Here is a 16,428-nt window from a genome sequence, read left to right as displayed (position 1 = left end):
TTCACATTGAGTCGATGCCTTCTTAAACTACTACAAAAAACACATTTAACCTCAGACGCGGTGAAGATTTAATCTCAGTTACAGAGGCGAGGTAATGAGCGACATTTGACAAGAATTTTCAATATAAACACTAAACTTGACAACTGGCAAGAAATGGTCTTAGATTTGGAGAATCAAGATTGGGCCTTTCTGTATTTTTATTGTTCACTTCCATACACTTCTACCTTTTGCTCATATCTCAGTTACAATCACTAATTTGCTTCCTCTCATATCTCAGTTTTTCAATCTACTATAATTAAATGTGTTTCCATGGAGACAAGGTGATGATGAAAGGTATTTCTTGTAAAAAAATCAACAACAAAATTTAATCCAAACCGGATCATAGTCTCTCCTATTTCCTTACATACTTGATAGGATATATAGGATATCATTGCAATTGTTTGATGAATGGAATTGACTATGTTGGAATTTATGTATTTTCTATCTTAGAACCGTTTGTGTCTTGCAAAAATTTTAGATCGAAAGATGTGCTATGTTATATAAATGATTGAATGTTTGGCAGAAGTGGGTTGTTTGCTTATTCATATAACCGACTTCAGTTAGTTTTGTTATTGTTATGCATTTTTTTGAATGTGAACTAAAAAAAATTAAAGTTTATTCTTGTACCAGAATGTTAAGAATTGGGAACCTAGACAAATTAGTTCTTTAGTTATGTATATATTTGTTGTGGCAATTGCATGTAGAGGAAGAGGAGTATGTGTGGCAATTCGAGCACCATACGTAAATCGCCAAAGAAAAGAGTTTACTGAAGTCAGTCCATGTAGGTGATTGAATCTTAATTGAGATGGAATGCTAGTAGTGATATGATGGTGTCTCAAAGTGCATTTTGTGTTACTTTTGTTTGCAATGAAGATGGAAACAGTTGCAGGTGTAGTAATAGACAATTTGAACAGTCCATGCTTTTGTACATAGAATAATGATAGAATATGCAATAATCATTATTACTTTTGATTTACTATTGATTATATATTAATGATTATTATTTGGTATTGACCATATATTATTAGTTACCTTAGATATAGCCTTGAGATGAGCATTCTGTTAGACATTCATTGTGACAACTAGGAATTCTTGTATATATACTGATTGATCATGGAATATAAAGATCAAGGAATTATACTCTTTTATGGTATCATGAGTCCTCACTCTTTCCTTTCTCTTGCTTCCGCAATGCTCTTCTACTTAACCATGTCTCCAACACCATCACCTAATGTGAAAACTATGTCTGAAACTAAAAAAATTCCATCCTGCCTTATCTATAAGCAATGTAAAATCTCTTTTTCCAATTACATTGGATTTAGAATATGGGCAGTACCACTCTTGGTTGGCATTATTCAAAGTTCAAGCGTGAGTCCATGACATGATTGAACATATCATCCTTCCTACGGATGCAGATGAGAAAGCTGCATATGAGAAGACCAAAGCCGACGATCTCGCTCTTTGGAAGCGGCTTGATGTAGTGGTCTTGTAGTGGATTTACGCCACGATCTCTACCGACATCCTCACCACCATTCTCATTGACGATGAATCGGCTGAACATGCTTGGAAAAGTGTTGCTAATACTTTTCAAGACAATAAAAATTCAAGGGCTATTTACCTTAATAAGGAATTTACCAACACAAACCTTATTGACTTTTCAACGAAAAATGCTTATTGTAATCGTCTTAAAAGTCTTGCCGATCAACTAGCCATTGTCGGGACTCCAGTCACTGATCATAGTATGGTTCTGAAAATGCTTCAAGGCTTGACAAAACAATATTCAAAATTTTTCACCGTGATGCAGAACAAGAAGACCTTACCTACCTTTGCTATTGCTCGATCCAAACTCGCATTGGAAGAGACTACACTTTTGGAGCGAGCAAAGCAAGATTCTGGTTCAACTTCCCTTGTTGCTAATAATTATTCTTCTGATGTTGGTTCCTCTTTCCAAACACCATATCAAAATAATAATACCAAATATCGTAATAAAAATAACGCCAACGGTGATAACTACCAAGCTAGTGGAGGACGAAGCAACCACTGCTGTGGTAGTAAGACCGGTGGTGGATAATAGTGGAGTCAGCAGCAGTGGAATCAACCTCCTTGGTGGGCGTTGATGCAAGCTCCTTAGGCCATGCCTCTATGTCCTTACCCAACTCAACCATGGGCTCATCTGTTAGAACAAGAATGAGAATCTGTGTTCAGAATCTGGTTTTGATAATAACAAGCATATATTTTGTTAGTAAAAATTTTACTACTAATTCTTTCATTAATTGTGCAGATATTATGCTATAAGTCTTATACGACAGCATCAGAAAGAAGCTCAGACAAGCACAGCATCAGACAACCACATCATCAGAAAGAAACTCAAACAAGCTTCAAGGAACTAAACAAAAATATCAAGATACATGAAGTCTCGTTACAATAATAAGATCACATGAATAGATGATCAGAAGTTCTAAAGGTGTAACACAGTGACATACAAAAAGCAAAAAAAGTCATATGTGAACCAGTAAAGAAAATACAATCTCAGCTTACAAAAAGCAAAAGTTCAGAATCAAGAGGAAAGCCGTTAAAAACATCATCATTAGCAAAACGGTTGCAACAATTAAAAGTAACAACTCCCAAGGTTGATTGAAGAAGCAACCCACATGCAGCGTGTTAGAAAAACAACTTTAACCAAGGAAACACGCTACCAACTGTCATCATCATGCGACAGATAAGATTCGGCCGTGAACACATGCAATTCCTGATCCAATCGAGACAAATATTCAACGCAATCTTCAAAAAAATTTTAACGGCTCTGTTCCAACGGTAGTACATCAAAGCTATATATAAAGAGCAAACTTCAAACTTGAAGGTGTGCGTCAGAGTACAAGTGAAGAGAAAATGAGAGTGAAACAACATGAGCAAGAATATAAGCATAAGATCAATTAAGCTGCTCCATTAGAGACAACACACACATAGTGTATAAAGAAACAATTATGTTGAAATACACATCATAAGCCTATGAGAAGAAAATCAAAAAGATTGAAAAAGAAGATTCTGCATACTCTACAGTACACTCCAAAGGAGTTATAAAAAATCCACAAATACTTGATCTATCCTCATATTGCTCATATTGAATGACTAGATAAACTGAATACACTGAGTTGTTGCTCGATAGTGTTTCATGTTTATTTATGATCATTAAATGTGTTATCAGCTATAACAAGCTTCATGATCAGTATTCAAGAAGAAGATGAAGATCTACCCACAAGAAGCAATCAACATGAGAGCTGTTGCTCCATATCTGCTTATGAAGAAGAAAAGAAGATGGTCTTGCAAGAAGCAATTACTTTCAAAGAGCTGAAGCTCAAATATCCTTACTCAGACAAGAAAAGACCAAACTGAAAGAAGCAATCAATACAAGAGCTATTGCTCTTAATCTGCTTTCAAAAGAAGAAGATCTCATCCAGAAGTTGAAGAAAAGAAGACTACAAGAATATTTATTATGTCTTGTAATTATTTGTAAAACACATAAAGTTGTTGCTCGTATTGTGTTATATCTTAGGAGACTTCTGATAGATTGTTTAGGCACCAGAAGTGACTTCTAGTCAGTGTGTCGTAAACATATGTACTTAGAATAGGAGAACATCTGCTTTATTAAGAAGTGTAACACCCGTATATTTTAATTTTTAATTTAATTGGAATTTAAATTAATAATTAGAATTATGTTTTATTTTGTGAATTAATTTGGAAAATATTGGTTTATGGCATTGGGCTATGTGTGACATTTGTAAGGAAGGGGGTGTTATGTTAGTAAAGCCTCCTTCTAATTAAAAGTTATTTTTCATAAAAATAAGTAACTTGGAAATGAAACGATAGAACGTGAAAAGAGCTGAAAGTTGAGAACTCAAAGAACGTGAAAGAGGAACAGAAGAGGAAGTGGACCAATCAAAAATTCTTGACTAAGGTAAGGGGGGATTCTTCCGGTTAGTATCTCTTATCGTATTAAAGATGATAATGTTGATTAGAGGTATTATTTAGGTCTATTGGATTATATGTTAGATTGAGGTTTAGGATGATTTTGAATAGGATCATATAATTGATGTTACCTATGTTGAATTCTGTGCAAAATTGTGTGCGAATTTAGGTTATGGTATGAATATGGTGTTTTGTTGATGTGTTGTTGTGTTCATCCATGAAATTGAATCTATGAATATGAATCCCTAACTAATTGAGTAGAAATTAGGTTTTTAATGGGTAAAGCTAATATAGGATGATAGATTGTTGAAGTGGAATGAATCCTATAAGTTAAAATTAGTAAAAGTTCTATTTTAGATCCAAAATTGCAGGTTGTAATGGTGAAGAACGAGTGGAAGACGAACTGGTACGATTGTAGGTTTTTGTAATCACTGGTGGTTTGCATATGATACGCGTATGAGGGGAATCCTAGGGGCCGTACGCGAATGGTACGCTGCCAGGTCCCGTCCAAAACACACTCTTCTGCTAATACGCGTATGATACGCGTATGAGAAGGGGGTGGTACGCGTATGAGTGGTGTGACACGCGTATGAGGGGTTTTTCAATGGAAATCAGCCTCTGGTTATACGCGCACGATACGGCGTTGTGCAAAATTTTCCCGCTTTGTGATTTTTGAAAGTTTGATGATGCGTAACTTTTGAACCGTTGGCCTGTTTTGAGTGCCGTTTCGAGTATGGTGAACCTTATGAAATAATCTTTGTTTTGGATGATGGTCTAATCGTATTTGAATGATTTTATTATATATATATATATAAACATGCTTTGATGATGATAAGGATGATGATGATGGTTTGAGTAAGAGATGATGTTGCTCGTTGATTTGACGATGGTATAAGTATGTTATATATGTTTGCATTCATTCTTAATCATTTGCTGAAGGCTGTATCCAGATGAGTGTTGTGGATCAGTGAAGGGCATAATTCCCATTGTGTGGAATTTGTGCTGGCAGGGCCGTATCTTGATGATGTTGGATCGATCAGTGGGTTATTCCCATCGATGATATTGGTACCACATGCATAACGTCAGCTCGTTCATATGCATGATTTTCATAACATGATTGAATGTGTTTCAGTGTTATGGTTTGATGATGTGTTGTTTGTGTGATGGTGTTTTATCTGAAATATAATACAAGTGGGTGAATAATATAACTATGATATGTTATTGTTTATGATGAGATAATATTTTTTAATTGTGAATGAAACTCACCCTTACATGTTGTCATTTTCAGATTGAGGATAGCGGCTTCGACTTGGTGAGGATTAGCTCATAAGTCAGTGTGTTTAGTATAGCGTCAGGTGTCATGCTCTGATATTGTAACACTGGGGAATGCGAGTTTTGAATTTATAATTTTATGACTCTATTTGTTTTAATTTGAGTTTTACGGGATATAGTTTCAATAATGTTAAGCTTATCCGTATGATTTGATTTTCCGTTGTGTTAACATGAGATGTTACGATTTATGATGAATTTCCTTAGTGAATGCATGACCAATGACGTATGTTGTTTGTTTTTAAATTTTAATTGTGGCACTCTTGTTTCATGTTACTCTGAATTATTTATTTAATTTTCGCGGGGTTTAGAAAGGTGTTACAATAATGGTATGAGAGCATAGTCGGTCGTTGTGACTAGAGTCTTAGTGTCAGTCTTCCCTGTGTATGCGACTAGTACGAGTTACCTTATCGATACTTTTGTTCTGACTAAATTGTTTGTGATTTAAGCAGAGCAATGGCTGGAAGAGGTGGAAGAAACGATGATGCAATTGCTGAGGCTTAGGGGATGATTGCTGGCGTGCTGGGAGGAAATGTCATTGGTGTTGGAATTGGTGCGAACCGACAGTTGGCAGAATTTCAAAGGAACAATCCTCCGTTGTTCAAAGGCACTCACGACCCTGAAGGTGCTCAGAAGTGGCTGAAGGAAATCGAGAAGATTTTCAGAGTGATTGATTGTGCTGAGAATTTGAAGGTGAGGTATGGTACTCACATGTTATTTGAGGAAGCTGACGACTGGTTGATTGCTACCAAGACTGAGCTGGATACTGATGGAATATCAATCACTTGGGTTGTGTTCAAGAGGGAACTTCTGAGGAAATACTTTCCTGAGGATGTTCAGGGAAGGAAAGAGATTGAGTTCATGGAGCTGAAGCAATGCAATATGACAGTTCCAAAATATGCTTCCAAGTTCGTTGAACTGGCCAAATACTACACTCATTACAACAATGATGAGGCTGGTGAATTTTCAAAATGCATCAAATTCGAGAATGGCCTTCATAATGAAATCAAGCAAGGTATCAGATATTAGAGGATTCGACGGTTTGCTGATTTGGTTGATTGTAGCAGGATATTTGAGGAAGATAATATCAAGATGAAGTCATCTCACTCTCACAAGTTGGTTGACAGAAAGGGTAAGAAGCATATGGATAGATGTAAGCCATATGGTAGAGGTAAAGCTGTTAATTGGAAGAAGCCTAGTGGGAGAGACTCCAGTCCTTTTGTCAGATGCTACAACTGTGGCAAGATTGGACACTGTAAGCATGAATGCAAGCTTGATCAGAAGAAATGTTTCAATTGTGATAAAGTGGGCCATATTGCTGCTGATTGTAAGAAGAAGGTTGTGACTTACTACAACTGTGGTGAAGAAGGTCACATTAGCCCACAGTGTACAAAGCCAAAGAAGAACCAATCTGGAGGAAAGGTTTTTGCTTTGACTGGATCAGAAACCACTCCGGAAGATCGATTGATTAAAGGTACGTGTTACATTCATGGCACACCTTTAGTTGCAATTATAGATACTGGAGTGACTCACTCTTTTATTTCTTTGGAATGTGCTAAGAGACTGATGGAAGTATGGTTATTGACACTCCTGCGTCGGGTTCAATAACTACTTCATCTACTTGCTTGAATTGTCCGGTCGATATTTTTGGTAGGGAATTTAGAATGGACTTAGTGTGTCTTCCATTGAAACGACTTGATATAATCATAGGAATGAACTGGTTGGAATTCAACCGCGTTCATATCAACTGTTTTTCTAAGACGGTGTTGTTTCCTGAGGGTATTAATGCTGACGATATGACTATGACTGCTAGACAAGTGAATGAGGCCGTTGAAGATGGTGCAACAATGTTTATGTTGTTTGCGTTGATGAACTTAATGGGAAGGCAGTGAGTAGTGAACTACCAGTAGTATGTGACTATCCAGAAGTTTTTCCAAAGGATGTGAACGAGTTACCGCCGGAAAGAGAGATAGAGTTTGCTATTGAATTGGTTCCGGGAACTAGTCCTGTGTCGATGGCACCATATCGTATGTCCTGTCTGAGTTAGCTGAACTAAAGAAACAATTGGAGGAATTGCTTGAAAATAAATTCATTCGTCCGAGTGTTTCTCCATGGGGTGCGCCTGTGTTGTTGGTAAAGAAGAAAGAGGGTTCTATGAGACTGTGTGCAGATTACCGATAATTAAACAAGGTTACTATCAAGAATCAGTATCCATTGTCGAGGATTGATGATTTGATGGATCAGCTGCTTGGAGCATGTGTATTTAGTAAGATTGGTTTGAGGTCAGGATATCATCAAATTGGGGTGAAGGAGGACGATGTTTAGAAGACAACATTTAGAACAAGGTATGGTCATTACGAGTATTCGCTAATGTCGTTTGGAGTTACTAATGCACCTGGTGTTTTTATGGAATATATGTGTAATACGGTGAACTGACTTTTTTGAAATGTCGCGGTAAGCAAGAGTCGCCACTGACTTTTATTTTATCCAAATTAAAGCAAGGCTAAAAGAACAGAAAAAAACCTTTAAAGAAAATTTGAGTTCGGAGGGTAATTTATACAAAGGGAGGATGTAAGGCACCCCCTTTGCATCCATGGTTTTCCATGGGCTCTTAATTACTTAGCTCACTTTGAAATGTTTGAAAATGTTTAGAAATGAAATAAGACTTTAGCTTGTAAGTAAGTGTCATACCCCGAAATTTGCCCATACATTTTCTCCTATTCAAATTCAAATCAAAATACAAAGCTTCAAGATACAATCTCCTAAGAAAAGATCAGAGAATTAGGGTTTGGCTTATTCAAAGGAAAGTCAGAGAATCAATGGCTCCAAGGCATCTCATATGGCTCGATATATCTCACATTACCTCTATGACAAGTATCAAGTCTCAGCTCAAAGAATTGGTCACTCAATTGTTCAGAAAGTCAACAGTCGACTAAGTTAACCTAAAGGTCAACTGTAGTTAAAGTAAAGTGAAAACTCTTGATTTTTTGTCACTCATATTGAAGTATCATTCACCATTTGATCAAGAATTGATCATGGTTCATCAAGGAAAGATCAAAAATCAACAAATCAAAAAGTTTCTAAATTAGGGTTTGTATAGGAGAAAGTCAACTGAACTTTGACCAGCCATAACTCTCACATGGAACATCAGAAATTTCCCATCCCAAGCTCATTTTGAAGGAAATTGAATTCTCTACAAATTTGTCTCTCACATGCCAAGTCTAGAAAAGCTTCATTTGAGAGATATGGACCAAAACATTATAGGTCCTTTTCAAAAGTCAACAAAAAGTCACTTTTTTTAAAGGGACACACAAGGAGCATGGAAAATTATTTTGATATGAGATCAAGGACAATGGTTAGGGGACTCTCTAAGGTTTCTAAAAAGTCCTAGAACACTTCCATAACTCAAAAATTGTGAGAGAAAGACCTTGTCAAAGTTGGACAAATTTGAAGAGAAAATGTGAACTAAAAAGGCTTCAAAATGAATATTCTTGCAAATGGGCCCAAGTTCTTTTTATCCAATCTTGATCCTCAAGTCTCCTAGAGCCCAAAATCTTAAAGCCACGAAAATATATTGAATATTTGTTTTTATTTGAATTTTTATTCATTTAAAAACATATATTTAATAAATATTTGAAGAAAATTGAAAAGATTGGATTTCTTTTTGATTTCAATCATAATCAATTATCAATAATATCTCCTAAACTATATATTTTCGTGCAAAATAGAATTGAAAGAGATTGGATTGAAATTGGCCTATTTTAGAAGGTTTTACAAATCAAATTTCTCAAAAACCTCAAGTAAAGATTTAAAGAGATTCATCCCAAATTTGTTGACCTATTTCACACCAATATAAGTAGTGAGCAAGGGTAGATGCAAGGGTTCACGATTTTTTGCTCTGAAGAACCCTAAAACCGAATTGCAAAAGTCAAAGAAAACTCAAACTCCAATTCTGAATTGAAGGCCGATTCAGAGGTTCTTGCGCATCCCAATAGATCCAATAGTGTTCATTGAAGCTTTTCCAATCGTTACACGCGAGCCAAACGACCAGAATCAGTCCCAATTCATCACGATTTGTACAATCTTAAAACTGCTCGATTACTCTCATTCATGCATCATTAACTGTTTTTGTTCGCATATATGTGTTTTATGTGATGTGTTAATGGATTCTGGAAAGTTATTCGTGTTATTATGTTGTTCTGAATGAGATGCCATAATAGGGTTTTTCAAAGCTTTTTAGGGCTTTTGGATACAGGTGTTTTTTGACCAAATTGATGCCATAACCAGGTTCGCGAGAATCATACGAACACAATGAGACTCTCGCGAAAAATTTCTTTGCATGTTTGGGCCTGTTCGTTATTTTCGCAGGTGTAGAAAGTTTGCTCTTTTACAGCTTTCCTGCAAAAAGCGGTGTAAAAGAGCCTATTGCAGATTTTGAATGGAGAAGACGACGACGTGTCGTCGAATGATTGGCCCATTCGAATCCTCTTTACGCGCGCGTGTCTTGGTTTCCAGATGGATCCAATGCGTTATGAAACACACGTTATGGTGTTCCCTCATCATCCTTGTCGTTCATCCGTTTCGCCAGTCAATCCAACGAATCTCAGCCTCCAGGCGCATGGTGGACTGCACACGCGCACCATACTGAATCAAAAGATAAGTATTTTCTAATTTTTTTTAATTTTTTATTACACAGCCTCTTTATTTTGTTTTAATATATGTATATGTTGTTTTTTTTCAAATAAAAATTGTTTTTTACATATAGACTATATAAAATTTTTATATAAACGTATTAATATTTATTATTTTGTTTTTATATATATAATATTTACTATATGTATTATTTATAATATTTTCCTTAAAATAAATAAAATAGTTATTTAGACTAATTTAATTATTTAAATCTTTAAAAATCCATATTTATTATATTTTAATTCCAAAAAAATTCCTAAGAATTCTTTTTATACTCGATTTAATCTTCTTACTCCGATTTAATTAATTAGGTCGCGAGACCAAGAATTAATTAAATCAACTTACCATTATACTCAGTTTGAATCCTAATTAGGGTTTGTGAGAATTAACCCTACACTGAATATTTCTTTTTCCGTGCCTTTCAGGGTTGATTTTCCAGATGCCTTCCGACTACGCGCCTTCAAAATCCAAAGCTAAGTATTTATTTAAATTTCAAAGCCTATTTTGTTTCCTTTATTTTTAGGGTTTACCTTTTAGACCTCTTTTGAACTGTGCATACATTCACCTTTTCTGCCTTGCTATTTTCAGGGTTAACCATGAGGCTTTCCTCCGACCGCCAACCATGTCAGATCAAATTCAAAATGCAAAGCTAAGTGCACTTTTATGTATTTATTCTTAATTTCTTTATCTTTTGTTTTTATTAGGGTTAACAATGTTCGCCTCCGAATCGATTATACACTCACCCTGTTTTTTGCTCGCCATTTTTTCCCGCCTTTCAGGGTTTGTCAATTGCCAAAGCGTCGAGTATCGGTAACCCTAAACCCTAATCTCAATTAAATTATTACTTGTTTCAAACCTGTTTGTTTTATTTTATCCCGCTGGTTTCAATTCCCCTCTCCTCCGCTGGTTGCAATTTCCCTTCCCCCATTATTACTGTTTATAATAAACTGCGTGGTTAGTAATTCTAGGGAGTGATAACTTTGAATCGAATCTAGAATCACCTAATTATAAGATAATATAATTAAATATGATCACGTGATTGGTGCACACACACACACTTTTGGGTAAACCTCTCTGTTGCCTGTTGCCTGTTGCCTTGTTGCCTTGTGTTTCTTTTGCAGAATAGCCAGTCCCTCGAATACGAGGATACCTCAGCCATGTTGCCTCGATTAAGATCATGGTCCCTAATGATGCTGCCTTCGATACACATGATCTCGACCCTCGGAAGTTGCCTACGAAAAGGCTGAGGTATCCTCTAGTTGCCTAAACGAAAGGCTATTCTGATCCTTCCCTTAGACTACCTGCCTCTCTATGGCATGGATCAGTCTTATGGTGAACGATAAAGCGATGACCCTTCAACCTCCAAATGAAAAGCTTCCTGCCCTCTTATGGAAAGGATAGACCATTTCACTCTGAAAGGCTAAAAGAACCCTTTTTCAAAAACTATAAGGTAATTTCCCTTAATTGCTTTGCCTTGCTCTAAAATGTTTTTCATATTCTTTCTCATAATCCTTCAAAAGGGCTACGCTCATTTACGAGCTAAAGTCCCTATTCTTTTCTTCTACATTTCTAAAAACAAAAAACGAGCAAAGCAATTAAGAGCCCATGGAAAACCATGGATGCAAAGGGTGCCTTACACCTTCCCTTTGTATAACTTACCCCCGAACTCAATCTCTTTTAAAAAGGTCTTTTCCTGTTCTTTTAGCCCTTCCCAATTGGATAAAATAAAAGTCGGTGGCGACTCATGCTTAACCGCGACATTTCGATAAAGTCAGTTCACCGTATTACAGTAAGCGTAGCCTTTTTGAAGGTTTTTGAGAAAAGAGTAGAAAAGGATTTAAACTAGAGCTAGAAATTAGGAGGTAATTACCTTAACATTGTAAAAGAGTTCTTTTAGCCTTTCAGGTCTATCCATACCATAAGAGGGTAGGAAGTCCTTTTATTTGGAGGTTGAAGGGTCGTCGTAGTTATCGTTCGCCATAAGACTGTCCCTACCATAGAGAGGGCAGGTAGTCTAAGGGAAGGATAAGAATAGTCATTATTAGGCAACCAAAGAGGACGCGTCAGCAATCGAAAGGGACTATCACATCATATTGTAGGCAACTTCGAGGGACGAGATCATATGATCGAAGGCAGCATCGAAGGGACTTATGATCTTTTTGTGATGAGAATGAACTGAGGGCAACATTTGCTGAGGCGTCCTCATATCCGAGGGACTTGACTATTCTGCACTGAAAAGGCAACAAGGCAACAGGAAACAGGCAATAGAAGGGGTTACCATAAAAGGTGTATGGGTGCACAATCACGTGATTCAATTCAGATAATTATCTTGTAATTAATTATTCTAATTTCAATTTGAGGTTTTCACGCCCTAAATTACTAACCACGCAGTTATAACATAATGCATAATAGTTTAAGTGCCTTCAAGGCCAAGCAATACAAACCAGGAGCAGTTACAAAAATATATAGCCATGGGGACGGGGAAGAAGCAATAATATAACCCAAATAAAACAATAGGTTAAACACAAGTAATAATATCGGAAGAATGAGTTTAGGGTTACCGAAGGTTTGAGCTTTAATCGGTTGGTTAACCCTGAAAATCAATGAAGGAAAAATACGAGGGTGAGTGTAGGAGGGATTCATTGACTATTTGAAATAAACCCTATTTTGGGCAAAGTAAAATGATATTAAATTAAATAAGGATTCAGAAACTTAGCTTTTTGATCTGGTACGGCGCGTGTCTGAAGGATCTTGATCAACCCTGAAAGTCAGGCACGAAGAAGAAAAATGTTAGTGCATTATAATTCCACAAAAATACAAACCCTCAAAATACAAAATGTAAAATAACTTTAATATCATTAAAGGTTAACAAAGATTCGAAAGTTCGATCTAACACATACTAATTAAATAGTTATTGAATTTATTTTAATTAATTAATCCATTTACAAGGAGTAATATTCCTTTTTTATTATAAAAACAAATATTTTAATGTCACGAGGAAAAGTCGAACCTTCGATAAAATAAAACAAATGGCTATACATTTATTAAATAAAAATAAAAGGTTTTAAATAGTTTAAGTAATAAAAAACAAAAGAAAACAAGAAAAAGAAATAATAATAAAAAAAGATCTATGCAATTAAAAGTAATAAAAAAATAAAAAAAAGACTCAGCTCTGATCAGGTGTGGATGCATCTTGATGGTGTACGGTGGAGCGTATTCCCAGGGACGTCTGATCTGACGCTGGGGTAATCTCATGGCTCTTGCGTGAGGACTTACGATAATCTCGCTTTTGAGTATAGTACCAAATCTGCAAATGATGAAACAAGCAAAAGAAATAGAATGAACGCACGAGGCCGGTATCGAACCCGTCTCCTCGCGCATAGAACTTTGGCCACACGTTTCAACCACTTCATCACTTGTATTTCGCTGTTAGCCATTACGTTCCCAATCAATATAATAACAAATCGAAAATTTTAAAAAATACAAGACGCGCGAACCCTGTTCACTGTCTCTTTCGTTTGCTCCTTGTATGCTTAGCCATGGCGAAACCTGCAGAATCACGATACAGACATGCAAAAGGAATCCATATCGGTTATAACCACTCTTGTGAACCCAACAGAACCATCAATTTAGCCTGAAAAAGTCTCTATGAAAAAAACCCCAATTCGAAAACTATGAACCCTAGCTATGGAGGAACATCGAATCTGCACTCAAACTTAAAATTGACAATCCAGAAACCTTTCAAACATGATTCTGCACATAAATATGAAACCAAAATATGTTTATGATGCGTGAACCATAGAGATCGAAATTAAACAAGAATAATGCAAACCGTGCTTATGCTGGCCGCGATTCTTGATGCTTGAGACGCCAATGATGGTTGAAACTGCTCCAGAAGAGTCTCAGGAATGTAATTTGATCTTTAAATTGGCTCGAAAACGGCTGCAATCCCAGAACAGAAATTGAAATTTTCTTGAGTTTCTTTGAAGTTTTTGTGAAGATCTTGGAGGCAGCAACCCTTCTAATTTTTTTGTCCCTTTTTAGGTCTGGATCCTTGGCATATATAGGTGTGATGGATTTAGGTTAGAGACTTTGGATTGAATCTTGGTAAATCAAAAATTATAATTGATTGGAATTTGATTTAAATCTTTGAATGAATATTTCTAAATTTGGCCAAATCTCAACCTTTTTCAACCAATCCACATGAACACAAATTTGAATCAAATATGTGACTTAAATGGTGATTTAATTTTATTAGAACCAAAACAAATCCAATCTTTTTCTATTTTCTTTCAAAATATTTGGTTAAATTGATTTTTTTTAATGAATACAAATTCATATAAAATCAATTAATCATCAATAATTCGTGGAATAGAGATTGGAGCTTCTAGATGACTTGTATAGCAAGATTGGATCATAAAACATTGGGCCTCTTTGCAAAGAAATCCATTTTGAAGCCTTTTACTTCACATTTTTCCCCTTGAAATCGCCCAACCTTGACAAGGCATATCTCCCTCACTTTTTAAGATATGGAGGAGTTCTAAGACTTTTTGGAAACCTCAAGATGTCCTCTACAAGCCACTTTGGAAGATTTTTTCCATTTTAGGATTTTATCTTGATGATATTGGCTTTGATAAAAAAACTGCTTTTGGTTGACTTTCAAAAAGGACTTATAATCTTTTGATCCATATCTCTCAAATGAAGTATTTTTAGACTTTGCTTGTGAGAGACAAAATTGTGGAGAATTCAATTTCCTTCAAAATGAGCTTTGGATGGGAAATTTCTGATGTTCCATGTGAATGTTTTGGCTGCTCAAAGTTCAGTTGACTTTTAGTCCAAAAAACCCTAATTTATAAACTTTGGATTTTGTTGAATTCTGAACTTTTCTTGATGAATCATGATCAATCCTTGATCAAATGATGAATGGTACTTCAAAATAAGAATGTTGACCAAAAATCAGGAGTTTTGACTGTACTTTGACCGCAGTTGACTTTTAGGTCAAGTTAGTCGACTGTTGACTTTTTGATCATTTGACTAGGCAATCCTTAGAATTGAGGTTTGTACTTTGCCATAGATATAAGTTTAAACATCATATGCCATATGAATTCCATTGGAGACCTTGATTCATTGATTTTCTTCATAGAAGTCAAAACCCTAACTTCTTGAGCCATTGTTTAGGAGGATGTGTCTTTGAGCATTGCACCTTGGTATGAGCTTGGGAAGTAAAATGAGATGGGAAAATTTTGGGGTATGAAAATATGAATAGGATCTTCCATCCTTATCTTGATAAATTCTTGGTGGTATTTATAGACGCTATTCTGATATATTCTAAGAACGAGGAAGAACATGCAGAACATCTCAAAATTGTGTTAGAGCTGTTAAAAGAGAAGAAACTTTTTGCAAAATTATCAAAGTGTGAATTTTGGTTGGATGAAGTTAGTTTTCTTGGACACGTGATTTCTAAAAATGGTATTGCTGTTGATCCTACGAAGATAGAAGCGGTATCTCAGTGGGAGGCTCCAAAATCAGTATCATAAATTCGTAGTTTCCTTGGTCTTGCAGGATACTACAAGAAGTTTATAGAAGGATTTTCAAATTTAGCATTGCCGTTGAAGAAATTGACCAGGAAGGTTCAAGTGTTTATTTGGGATTCGAAATGTGAAGAAGGATTCCAAGAGTTAAAGAAGAGGTTGACTAGTGCTCCTATCTTAATTTTACCGAATCCGACACAATCGTTTATGGTATATTGTGATGCGTCACTGATGGGTTTAGGTGGTGTTTTGATGCAGAATCAGCAAGTAGTCGCTTATGCGTCGAGACAACTCAAAGTGCATGAAAGGAATTACCTGACTCATGATTTATAGTTGGCAGCTGTGGTTTTTGTTTTGAAACTATGGCGACATTATTTGTATGGTTCAAGATTCGAAGCGTTTAGTGATCATAAGAGTTTGAAGTATCTCTTTGATCAGAAGGAGCTTAATATGAGACAGAGGAGGTGGTTAGAATTCGTTAAAGATTACGATTTTGGTTTGAAATTACCATCCTGGTATGGAAAACGTGGTTGCGGATGCGTTGAGTAGGAAGTCTTTACATATGTCTATGCTGATGGGGAAAGAATTAGATTTAATTGAACAGTTTAGAGATTTGAGTTTGGTATGTGAAGGTACTCGTAATAGTGTTAGATTGGGTATGCTAAAGCTGACTATTGGTATTCTTTAAGAGATTAGAGAGGGTCAGAAAACTGATGTTGAGTTGGTTGATAAGTTGAATTTGATTAACTAAGGTAAAGGCGGTGAATTAAGAATTGACGAGAATGGTGTAATGAGGTTTGGTGATAGAGTTTGTGTTCCTGATGTTGCTGAGCTTCGAAAGAATATTCTGGAAGAAGGACACCGTAGCGGA

The 16,428-nt window shown here is 35.9% G+C and overlaps 1 protein-coding gene across 1 annotated transcript; it reads left to right on the top strand.

Annotated features, from left to right (window-relative positions):
- The first annotated feature begins 1,248 nt into the window (after window positions 1-1,248).
- LOC131614058 (uncharacterized) lies at window positions 1,249-2,110 on the top strand. Its single transcript, XM_058885685.1, has 2 exons — window positions 1,249-1,407; window positions 1,532-2,110. Exons 1-2 carry the CDS (start codon window positions 1,249-1,251, stop codon window positions 2,108-2,110), a joined length of 738 nt encoding a protein of 245 aa, XP_058741668.1.
- Window positions 2,111-16,428: the final 14,318 nt, after the last annotated feature.

The sequence above is a fragment of the Vicia villosa genome, linkage group LG6 (genome assembly GCF_029867415.1).
Source record: "Vicia villosa cultivar HV-30 ecotype Madison, WI linkage group LG6, Vvil1.0, whole genome shotgun sequence".
Taxonomy (NCBI): Eukaryota; Viridiplantae; Streptophyta; class Magnoliopsida; order Fabales; family Fabaceae; genus Vicia; species Vicia villosa.
The sequence above is the reverse complement of the archived record's forward strand: the minus strand, read 5'-3'. Positions and strand labels throughout refer to the sequence as shown.